The sequence below is a fragment of the Poromitra crassiceps genome (genome assembly GCF_964638095.1).
Source record: "Poromitra crassiceps genome assembly, chromosome: 5".
In the NCBI taxonomy this organism is placed as follows: Eukaryota; Metazoa; Chordata; class Actinopteri; order Beryciformes; family Melamphaidae; genus Poromitra; species Poromitra crassiceps.
In genome coordinates this window covers 35,817,265-35,829,904 of record NC_139642.1, presented here as the reverse complement: position 1 = coordinate 35,829,904, position 12,640 = coordinate 35,817,265, and the positions used below count along the sequence as shown (strand labels likewise).

The window sequence follows — 12,640 nt, the reverse complement described above, 5'->3', positions numbered from 1 at the left end:
ACACTACTGGCAAATCAAAAGCACTCTCTCGATTTAGACAAAGGATGTTGTTTCTACCAGCATAATTAATAACTATTAATATCTTGCATACATCCCATATTAAATATATATCTAGTGCATTTTCGCAGGCATCAAGAGAGCAAAGCCAGGTCTGTCACCCTGATGATAACAAGATAAGAAATAATCTAACAAGGCCTCACTCTTTAGTTTGACCAAGAAACAAGAACATCTTTCTCATACATGCAGCCAATCACTGTATCCATGTCTGATTGGCCAAGATCAGACAGGAAAAAGCTGTTTTTTTAGTTCATTAATGTACAACAGAATGTATTTGCCGTGTTTGACGTTGGTGTCCTCCGAAAATCACAGATTGTCTACATGTCTGCTTCATCTACCATATTGATTGATATCTGTAGCTAGCGTAGCATGCTCACCTAACAGATCAGCTACAATAGTCTCAACTGGAACACAAAGACAAAGTAAGTAGGGTTCCCAGAGTAAAACCTGGCTATTTCCACAACTGCTTATGAATGAGCATCATCTGCTGCATGCCATCGAGAACCGTTGGTCGGATCGACTTCAAACTTTGGGAGTGTGCCCTATTGTGCAGTGCAGTGCCCAGTTTTCATGCAATTCGGCATAGCGCCACCTACTGGCAACATAAAAAATGCTGTTTATCTCAAGAACCGTTCGTCCGATCGACTTCCATTTTGGGGAGTGCACTTAGAGGGACTCAAGGGAGTGCAAGGAGCTGAATTCCGTGCAATTTGGCATAGTGCCACCTGGCAACACAAAAAGCGTTTTATCTCATCCATTCATCTGATCGACTTAAAACTTAAAACTCGGGGAGTGCGCTTAGGGGGACTCAACGGAGTGCAGGGAGCTGAATTCTGTGCAATTTGGCATAGCGCCACCTACTGGCAACACAAAAAGCGGTTTATCTTGATAACCATTCATCTGATCGACTTCGAACTTGGTAAGTGTGCTGCTGGTACCTGACATAGAGCAGTGCAGAATTTTGTGCAATTCGGCACAGCGCCACCTACTAGCAACACAAAAAGTGGTTTATCTTGAGAACCATTCATCCGATTGACTTCAAACTTGGGGAGTGTGCTCCTGGGAACTCAAAGTAGTGCGGCGCTGAATTTCTTGCAATTTGACATAGTGCCACCTACTGGCAACACAAAAAGCAGTTTATTTCAACAAACATTTGTCCGATTGTGACTTCAAACTTGGGGAGTGGGCTGCTCGGACCCTGAGGGGGTGCGGTGCCGCATTTCATGCAATTTTGACTTATTCCAGGACTGTCTGTATGTCTGTATTTCGCGTATCTCGAGAACCGTTTGTCGGATCGACTTCAAACTTGCGCTTAGGGGGACCTGACAGAGTGCAGTGTGTGTGTGCAGGGAGAAGCGCCCACGGGGTGGTGCATGGGGGAACGGGCACTGCACTAGTGTGAAAAATTACTCAATCCAAACAAAACAAAAAGCAACATGCATCGTTCAAATCATTTTTCAATGATCCTCCAGAGGGCGCAATGATATCACTGTAACAGACTGTTCAGTGTGTATGCAAGGCTCTGTGGATGTCCCCTCAGCGTTGCCATAGAACAGGAAGTGGGGGACTTATGTTGTGGTTTGCGATGTTTTTTTTCCCATGATGGCGAAGGCGAAGGTATGACCCGCCCCTCTCTGCCTCTGATAGGCTGACTGTACTCGGCTGCTCCCACCTTCTTTCCAGGTGACCCAGAAGTGAGCAGCAGGTGCAAAACAATCATTAAATCAACAAGCATGAGATACTTCATTATATGGAACGTTACAATTGCAAACCCTATATCTGAGTTATTTAGGCCTACTTAGCCTATTGCACAGACGTGTAGTTTTTTCTTGTCATTCCAAATTTAATCACATTGTTGCTCTGATTAAGTAGAAGTACAGTTATTTGTGTGGAAAAAAGTATAGGCTCTGAAATGTACTCAAGTATAAAAGTACACTGTATTCACACTGACAATAACACAGAGTCTACTGGAACCCCCCCCCCCCCCCCCACCCCACACACACACACACACACACACACACACACCAGCTTTATGTTGATTGACAGCCGAAATGTAACATTTTTAAAACCACAGGTCAAACTTTTTACAGCGGGATTTTGGCCGAACTCTCTCTCTATGTCTCTCGATCACATGAAAGTGAAGCTTCCTTCAGGTACAATCAGGACGGTCAGCTTGGGTGGTGGTTGCTTAAACCTGTGCTAAAACTCTGGTGGCACTCCACATTTACTCTTTAGGCTTCAGGGCAAGGTGTCACAATAGTCTACTGGATCCCCCCCCCCCCCCCCCCCCACACACACACCAGCTTTATGTTGATTGACAACTGAAATGTAACATTTTAAAAACCAGACAGGTCAAACTTTTTGCAGCGGGATTTTGGCCGAACTCTCTTAGTCTCGCTCTCTCTCACTGTCTCTCTATGTCTCTCGATCACATGAAAGTGAGGCTTCCTTCAGGTACAATCAGGACGGTCAGCTTGGGTGGTGGGGGTGGTGGTTGCTTAAACCTGTGCTAAAACTCTGGTGCCACTCCACATTTACTCTCTAGGCTTTAGGGCAAGGTGTCACAATAGTCTACTGGAACCCCCCCTTCCCCACACACACCAGCTTTATGTTGCTTGACAGCTGAAATGTAACATTTTAAAAACCAGACAGGTCAAACTTTTTACAGCGGGATTTTGGCCGAACTCTCTTAGTCTCGCTCTCTCTCACTGTCTCTCTATGTCTCTCGATCACATGAAAGTGAGGCTTCCTTCAGGTACAATCAGGATGGTCAGCTTGGGTGGTGGGGGTGGTGGTTGCTTAAACCTGTGCTAAAACTCTGGTGCCACTCCACATTTACTCTTTAGGCTTTAGGGCAAGGTGTCACAATAGTCTACTACTCGATTCCCGCTCCGCTGCCAGTACCTGGAGCTAAGGGGGGGGGCTGTTCTCCCCCCCTGACCTCTGCAGAGACATGAGCTGAGGGTTATGAGACAGAAAACCACAGAGAGCTGAAATTTTACTGACATCGGAAGTGCGTATTTTGCTGTTGCAGGTAGCCCTGGCTGCCGCTAGGCGTAAAAATAACTTTTTGAAAAACTGCTCTAGACTCAGTATATGACATGTCTGAATCTCTTTGCAGTCTGTCCAGTGTACATTTCTGTGGATCTGTAGGAGGCGCTGTGTCTCTCTGTGTATCTGCCTGTAGGAGGCACTACGCAGGGCAGTGCTGTAATATGTCACCTCCATCGGGAATCGAACCAACAGTCTACCTGTCAGACAGAGACAGTGATGCAGCCGCTCAGCCGACTGAGCTATTAGCTGTTGGGAGTTAAGCTTCTGATTTCTACACACTGTATTCACACTGACAATAACACAGAGCATAAAGAGTGAGACAGGTGAGATTTGTACCAGTGAGTTTAGCTAGAGTCAGGGACTGACTAGTCTCCTTCATCAGCTTATTTCTATCAGTGTTCAAACTACTGGTGATGATAAAGAAGGATCACTGCTGCAGCTTATAATGTGAGTACTTTTTAAGAAATTGCCTGAGGCTGGGATTGAACCAACAACCTTCCCATATCACACAACATTCACATGTTTATCTGAGTGAGCTATAATCCACTTTTGCTTAAGCTCTTATCATATTTAGTCAACCTCATCCTGATTTTATTTAGTCAAGTTTTCATCAACTAAGTGTCTAAGTATTTTCATCTCATCTTAGTCAAAGAAAACCGTAACTATTCATTAGAATTTCCAAACTTATTGTAAAGATATATTAATCTGTTATTCTAGAATTGTTTTAAGGTTTGAATGTGCAATACAGACACAGATGTTTAACTTCTTCTCTTCTGATTGGATCTCTTCCCAATTCGTCCCTCCCTAACATTTTTAGTCTAGTTTTCACCAGTGAAAATAGGTAGTCGACTAAAATTTTTCCTCATAGTTTTCGTCTACGAAATCAACACTGCTATGGATGCATGTCTCCCCCTAGTGGTGCACTCCTCTTCCAAACTCACACACACTTTTCCACAACTACACCATGTATCTGAAACAATGCATTTCCCAATGAAGGGCTGGGCAAACACCACATACTTACTGATACATATTTCATTTTCAATTCAAATACATGTCACTCTTGTGTTAGAATGAGTAAATGGGCATTGACACTGTTTTTATATAAGCAGGGTTCGAGTTATACCCTGAGAGCTATGGGGGGGAAACATTGGCTGTGTTTAAAAAAATGTGCCTTTCCAGCGATGCCCAAAGGGCCGCTTTTTTGCTCAAATTGTGGCCGTTTGAAGCCAGATTTAGAGGAATATCTCATTTTATATTAACATTAGGATTAGACTGTTGTGTGATGTTATGTCTTACTCTTAACCATAAATATTTGTTCCTTTTCTCACTCACCTCCAATATATGCCATGGCATTTTACTTATTTGCATCTGATAAAATACAACAATTTAATTTGACAAATGAGACAAAATTGTTGAACTTAAATAAACCTTTATTTAACTCTGCACTTATTTATCTCTGCACTTAGAAATCAAAACTAACCAAAACAAATATGAATGAAAAATAAATTGTTTTATGGCTCTTAACAGCAGCATTTATACTGTATTATCTTCTTGTTTCTGAGAGAAAACATAAAATCATAAATATTTGTATAAATAAAAATAAATAATGTTAAACAAATGTGCACAGGTAATCCAGAACATGAATGAAAAACAAATTGCCCTTAACAGCAGCATATTTCTGTAGCAGCATTTTTTTAGAACAAAAAACTGTAAATACTTGCAAAAAGAAAAGTCTGTCAAGACTCAGTCAGACATGAACTGTCCAGGTGTATGGTGCTGCTGGTCGGAGCATCGGGTTCAGGTCCGGCGGCCGCAGTATCATAAAAAAACTGAAAACATGTTTCTTATTTAGCCTATTTATCTAGTTAACATAAATAATTTAATTCTTACATTGAAAAATAAATTATTTGGAAAAAAGTAGCCTATATTGTGGGGGTCCCACAGGTGTTATTGACTATGGGGTCCCAGACTCTAGCTATGGGGTCCAAGACATAGGTCCCCCCATAACTCGAACCCTATAAAACCCTTGATCAATTCTCATTAATCTTTTATCTTTTCTTTTTTATTTGTCTGTAGGCTACATACTGCCAAGAGTAGCGGCAGCATTATAAACCAGAGACCAGACTGTATCAAAAACATAAACACACAGTGGCGTCTTTCATGCATGCTAGCAAGCAAAACTGCTGTCTGTCTGACCACAGACTGTAGAAAGAGACGCAGGATAGCCAAGCGAATGTGATTTGATGAACGTTTGACGCTAGGCCAATCACAGGCAGAGAGGGTGTCTCCAGCCTTCGCCATCATCCGAAAAAAATATCGCCAACAGGAGTGGACCTGATTGGCGGAGTACTGCAGCTCAACCCAAAGGCTGAAAGGCTTCCTCTGATTGGTGTGGAGCAGACGTCACTCAACAGAACTTGTGCGTGCAGTCGCTTCAACATTCCTCACATTCCTGGACAAGGCCGTTTGTAGCGCCAGAAATACCTGGCAGGTGATTGGAGGAACCATCCGTCCATCACCTATCACGGGCTTGCTTCTCGCTGGTCACACCTAAAGCCCGCCCGTAGCTGCCTCATGGATGATGATTGGTGCCCACCAGTGGAGGATCAGGTTCAAGCCAATAGATTGGAGCACGGCAAGATGGATTTGTCGTGTGATCTCACAAGGTTATATACTGGCTTCTAATAGGGAGAAGAATGCTGCCTCTATCATTCCCATTCTGTGCCCTGAACGTTTCCTGCAGCATGTAACTTCAAGGCTCTGTCCCAGAGCATGCAAGTTACCTCAATGTAACTGCATTTCCTGCTGCAGCTTCTTCACATTAAAAGCTTTCCTCTGACAAACTAACGGGATACTTTTATTGTGACGAATGTAGGTGTGTTTATCGCTTGTTACCCTGATTAGCGGCACAATTAGTGACTTGTTTCAATAAAACAAGTCGACACAACAACATTTGAGGATATTTGGAGCATTTGTTTCTTCAGTGAATCAGTTATAAACACTACAGAAAGGTTAACAAAGCAGAGAGTACAGGCAGAAACAATAAGGCTGGTATCTGAACCTACAAACAAGGAAGGTAATCTGTAATTACCACATGTGGCAGCAGAGGCCACTGTTGCTGCTGCTCAGCAAAAACGTACACATCAGGAACAGCTGGCATAGAAACACAGTTCCTTACCAACAGGCCAAGCAGCAATGACCAAACTCTTTAATCAATGACTCTGCATGACATTAGCACTGTGAAAACACCAATCGGTGTATATTTACTTTCACTCCAAGATCTAAGAATATATTGAGAACAATATAATTCAGAGGTCTGGTTCTGCGTTAAGAGTTTCCTAAGGCAACAGAGAAAGTCCAAAAAAATATTGTTGAGATCTCTCCCAGTTTCCTCCCACAGGTTCTTCTCTCCTCAGCGGAGAAATGACTCAATCTTAGTTTTCACTTTGGGCTGGAATCAGCAGCACCTCGGTCAGGTCCTAGACAGAGACCCAGATAAGTCTGAAATAAGATAAGACTGAAGGAGTGTGGAGGCCAAGTCAAGTCCAAGACTGGACAACCTCAAGTCTTACTTCAGACCAGTACCAAACAGCAGCCAAATCATCCCCAATGAGAATGACCATTGGGAATGACTGGCTTCACAAACAGAGCTAGGAGCTCGCCCACTGACTTTTACTGTGCTTGGTGAATAAAGTGATTCTGATTCTGACCAGTGAAAACAAAGCCAGTCTCTCTCTTAATGGCACTTGGCTCTTTTCTCCACATCTGCCAGCAAAACACCTCAGAGGGAGGATCTACAGTAGGACACTAAATTTGTGTATTTCAAACATCAAATCACAATATAGATTTGGATTACATATTCTGGATTTCAAATCTGAAATCACAGTATGATTTAGGAAAACATACAGGTATTCTAGATATCAAGCCTGAAATCACAGTTCCAGACAGACCGAAGTAGCACTGTGCGCACATGTGCAGTAGCAGAAGAAGAAGCTGCCATGCAAAAACAGCAGGAGGTCTGTGGTTTCTCAAAAGCATCTTTTTTTCTTTAATTAAATGCGGCTGAAACCACGGTTGGCACACAGCCAAATTGAAATGCCTCCAGCAGCTGAGATGAACACTTCTCACAACACTGGGTGAAGCTGGGTAGCAGAGGGGTGACGGTTCGAGGCCTGTGACCCTCTACAAGCAACAAAAACAACCTTCGCAGTCACATGCTTTTGAGAAACGCAGCCCTGCTTGATCATACATTCACCGAAATACAAACATAAATAACATCTAACAATTAAAACCTGCTTGAGCCTCAGGTTGACATTCATTCATTCAGTCAGTCAGTCCGTCAGTGTACAGTTCAGGCCTTGTACACTGCATCCAACAACTCAGACACACAGAGAGAAAGCCTAGTTCAAGGTCTTCTCTAAAGCGGCTGATGTCTGTACAAAAAACAAAAATACAGCTCAGAGTCTGTTTTGGTTCCTCCGGGTCGCCGGACGCCTCCTGCTTTGAAGGTCCAGTTGTCACCACCGGGGGGCGTGAATCAGCCGGACGTTCAATCCAGGAGAATCTCCGGTTAACGACTTGGAAAAACCTTTGGCTTTGACTCAATGCCTTAGTTCCCCTCTGTGCCATTTTGCATCCTTCTAGCAAGCATTTGGTTTATCTCAACCAGAGAGACTTGATGGAATGAGTGAGAGCGACTCCTGCACTACCATAACAGTATGTATTTCTCTTTTTCTCCCCACATAGTTGTTTTCTTCTTTTTCTGACTGTCTGTCTTCATTTGTGAAGTTTGGTATCTTTGAATCTCCATGTGTTGTTGAGCTCAGCTGGTGCTATTAATGATAACAACCAGGCATGGAAACTTCACTAGCATGCCAGCGTGTGGCTCCTACATTTCTATTCTGGGCTCGTGCTAAACTGTCTTCACTGCCCAGAATTTGAATGGCATCTAAGAGACATAGTGTGGGAATGGCAACCAAACAGGACTACTGGGCTAGTGCCCAGAAACCGTATGCTCCGTCCCTGATGAGGCTTGCTTTGGCAGCTCAGTTTCCTCTGGTGAGGAAAGGATGGGGAGAGAGGAGTAGAAAGAGGCTAGAGAGCTTGCTGTCTCTCTCTAATCCTCTCCACTCTTCTATTGTGTTCAGCTACATTCACACCTCACCTCACACATTCATCTCTTTTTCTATACACAGGTTTTTTTCCGCCACTCAAACATTCTGCTCCATTTGTCGCCTGTACTGTTGTTTGTTCCTCTCTCCCCCTCTCTCTCTTTCCTGGTCACTCCTCTGTGATGGTGGGCAGGTGCGGCGTACCGGGTGAACTGGGCGTGCTCCGTAGGTCCGGCCGGACGTTGACGCTGGAGATGGACCACACATCGCTCAGCTCTGCAAGAGAGAAGGGGTCAAAGGTCAAACACCGTTCAGAATTTATATCCTCACCGGACAAGGGCCATACTGTATTGTGGGTATTGTAGTCAGTGAGGGCATACTGATGTACAGGACAGGGACGAGAGAGCACATATGTGTTTCTTCCCCGTTAAAGGGGTCTTTCCCATTGCTAAGCCCATGCTCTTGTTGGGAAATTGTTCCAATTGCCACATGACCTCGAGTATAATCACCAGTGCATGTGAGAATTATTTCAATTGTTGGGTCTAAAATAAAGAGGCTGGTCTTACCTGCTCTATTCAGGCCAGGGTTCCTACACATTTTCCATTTTAAAATTCAATACTTTTCGAAAGTCAAATTTCCAGACTCCGGCCTGGCTATCGCCGGCGGAGGAATAACAAATCAAAGATAGTTCTTTCTATCAAAGAATATGGTGTGAGGTTCCAGGTTTAAATGATCAGCATATATGATAGCATTCACATAAGGGTTTGTATATCAACGTTACTAAGAGCGCATTCTTCCCTGTGATGATGGGTACAAAAGCATTGTAACAGGTACACGCCACATACCCTCAGCATCACCAAACATATATCCTGCTAACCACAAGAGTTGCCTTAGCAACGGCTGGCATTATGGCATCACATCATCATGGCTGGAATGACTGATCCGATTTTTTTGGCAGAGACTACTGTATGCCCTATAGGGATGTAACAATACAATCGGGAGACAGTTCAAATTCGATACAAATGTGTGAAGATTCAAATTGTGAGATGAAAAATGAATTGGGATGCCTTTTTTTCAGTTTTTCTTTTCAAAAGACATTATGCATTCATTGTAAAGTTTGTGTTTTGCAGTTATACCCTACCTCAGAAATAAAAAAGGCATTCTTTAATTTGATAAAGAAAAGATAAGAAAAAAATACAGCATTTTGTGGTTTTTATCTATAGAAAATATATGACTTTTTCAGTCATGATTTGTCTACAGTAGCCTACAATCTAATTTTGTTAAAAATAATAATTTTGAACTCAGTATGGTGAGTTGTGTGTATCGTTATATGCCGGACCTTAATGCCCTGTATAAAAGGGCTTTGGTCAGATTTGAGGAGATCACGTTGTTGTTTGTCCACATTTGGCCTGAGAATGGCAGTGAAAATCCCACAGGATTCAAACAAGGCTTGTTTGGATCTCATGGGGGTTCATAAGGGATTCACAGAGGGTTGGGTGCCACATTACTACAGGGTTCATATGAGGCTTCATATGAGGTTCTAACAAGGTTCCTGTGAGATTCATATGGGGTCTGTGGGGAGCTCATACATGGATCCATGCAGGGTGACATGCAGGGGGTCATGGGTTGAAGACCAGGGGGAGAGAGATGAGGGTCCCAGTGGGGAAGGCAGAGTGGTGGGGGCTGCAGCCAACACAGATGACCTCGGAAGAGTCTGACACACACACACACACACACACACACACACACACACACACACACACACACACACACACACACACACACACACACACACACACACACACACACACACACACACACACACACACACTTGAAAATAAGTGCTACTACAAAGTGCACAAAACACTTGATTAGAATGGTGACAACCCAAACCAAATCCTAGCTAGCTACAGCCGGGCAGAACAGAGCTGATGGAGACAAGGCTTGTATTGGATGGACAGGGAATTACTTTTCAAAACATAAAAACATGTTTTGTTTTATTTTGTTTTTTGTTTTTGAGTGACTGGTGACACCAAGATGGCACCCACAGTCTGTTTGATCATGTTGTCACGCAAACAATATGCTGCTATGGTAATGGAATCAAATGTGCGAATGGCTGAACAATTCAGGGCAGCTGTGTTGAACACATCAACATATATATTGTTTGCCTTATCCTCCCTCCTCTTTTCTCCCCTCCTATCCCTTCGCCTCCCTACCACTACTCTCTCTCTCTCTCTCTCTCTCTCTCTCTCTCTCTCTCTCTCTCTCTCTCTCTCTCTCTCTCTCTCTCTCTCTCTCTCCTCTAACCTCTTTGCCATGCTACACTAAGTGTCCCTTCAATCCATCTTTATTCTATACACATGCACAAATACAGAGCAGATGCGCACAGATAAGAGCACTTTATGGTACAGTTTATAGTATAGATCAGGGTTCCCCAAATAGCGGCCCGCCTCCTATGTGGCCCACGCTGGAATTGCATTTTTTTTTCATTTTTTTTTACAGTGCACCTGAACGCAACACTGAGGAAGTGTCCAATTGTTCATGTTCAAGTCATTCTAATAGTCAACTTCTGTTATAACATTTCAGTCTGGAATATGTAATATTTTTCAATAATCTTGATGACTATTTAAATGTATTTAGCTTCAATTGTGAGAGTGCATTTTTGTTATTGTGTGACCCTCAACACAGGCTTTGAGAATCCCGGGCCATTTACTGATACTTATGCTTAAATTACCCCACTCATATTCTGGTTTATTTCTAGAAAAACATTTTGGTTAGTGGAAATTCTAATTGGCTGGTAACTAAAATCTAGCAGACATATTGCGGCAGGTGGTCAAAAAAGTTAATTTCAAGCCCTGCAGGGAGAGCAGGTGGTGACATAGGAGTGATTGAGAAAAGGATATGGTGGGTAAGACTGAATAATAAACATAATAAACATAATAAACATCACAACTGTTCATTTAAAATGAGTTATTACTCTAAATCTGGCTTTAAATGCCCCAAATTTTTCGTTCCGCCCCAGCTAAATGTGACCCTTGGTGAAAAGTAATTGGGGACCCCTGGTATAGATTTATGATCGCCCGACAAGCATCGCTGAATGTCAATTATTATTGTCCAATTGACATCGATGATATCATGTCCAATGGACATCAACATCGACGATGATGATCATGGTGGTCGCAACATCATAAATTGCTGCACTATAAACTGCCCTAAGAAGATAAGGATTAAATATAGCAGCAGCCATTCTAGAAGTCCCTTTTCATAAGTTCCTTTCTTTGTCTCTATCTTTGCTCATCCGCTCTTTTCTGCAGCCATTGCTGCATTCCCAGACTTCACCTGTCAATCAAACAGTGTGAGCGGGGGCTTGGGTTTTGTGTTGATGCAGTTTGAGTTTCTCTTCTCCCTGCTAACTCGCTAACTAGCCAGTAAACCAGAGGGCTTATTGCTTCATTTGAAACCTCGCTTATTTCCTGTCAGCTATTGTATTACAGTAGCAAACACTGCAGCAGGATGTAAGCTAGGGGCTATTTAGAATGTTGTCAAGTTCAAAGTGTCAGCAGTGGTTCAGAAGCATGCAGGAGACTCAAACTGAGAGTGTGAGGAAAGCGGAGTCGAAAACTGTCCTACCAGTCCTGAACTTGCTGTATGGTCCAGTCTCATGTGTCCGACGGCTTCCTGACCAAAGCAGGCCTCTCTCTCTCCACCTGTGGCACACACACACACACACACACACACACACACACACGCACACGCACACACACACACACACACGCACACGCGCACGCATGCACACACACATACACACACGGCACGCACGCACACACACACACACACGCACGTAGAGATCAGAGCAGCAGAAAATAAGCAGGTGTGTCTGTGTGTGTGTGTGTGTGTGTGTGTGTGTGTGTGTGTGTGTGTGTGTGTGTGTGTCCACCCACCAGTGGAATATGAAGACGACAATGATGAGGAAGGCAGATACTGCATCAGTCAGAATCCACATCAAACTGTATTCCTCTGGACTCTGGAGAGAGAGAGAGATAGACAGAGACAGACAGACAGACAGACAGACAGACAGACAGACAGACAGACAGACAGACAGACAGACAGACAGACACACAGACACAGAGCGAGAGAGAGAAAGAGACAGAGTGATGTATGCATTTCTGAGCTTGTTCAATGAAGTTATAAAACAGGGAAGTTAAAACATGGGGCTTGTTTGAGACAAAGACAAGTGGAATATGCATATGAACATCAAAGCTTAATTCAAGTCATTTTAATGTACACAGGATGACAGCATGGCCTAGTGGTTAGAGAGACCGAAAGGACCCATGTGATGTGTTGAAGTGTCCTTGAGCAAGACACTGAACCTCCTACCTGCTTCAACGAAATGAGCATTCAGAGCAGGGATATCGACG

The 12,640-nt window shown here is 43.3% G+C and overlaps 1 protein-coding gene across 1 annotated transcript in view; it reads right to left on the bottom strand.

The window, feature by feature from the left end:
• Positions 1–8,391: 8,391 nt before the first annotated feature.
• LOC310776443 (glycerophosphodiester phosphodiesterase domain-containing protein 5-like) overlaps positions 8,392–12,640 on the bottom strand; it is a gene marked incomplete at both ends in the record, with an annotated part of 49,636 nt that continues 45,387 nt past the window's right edge. Inside the window, 3 exons of the mRNA XM_083636634.1 lie at positions 8,392–8,498; positions 11,853–11,929; positions 12,164–12,246. Of these exons, the coding sequence (XP_083492760.1) occupies positions 8,392–8,498; positions 11,853–11,929; positions 12,164–12,246 (267 nt within the window). The remainder of the gene's footprint in view (positions 8,499–11,852; positions 11,930–12,163; positions 12,247–12,640) is intronic.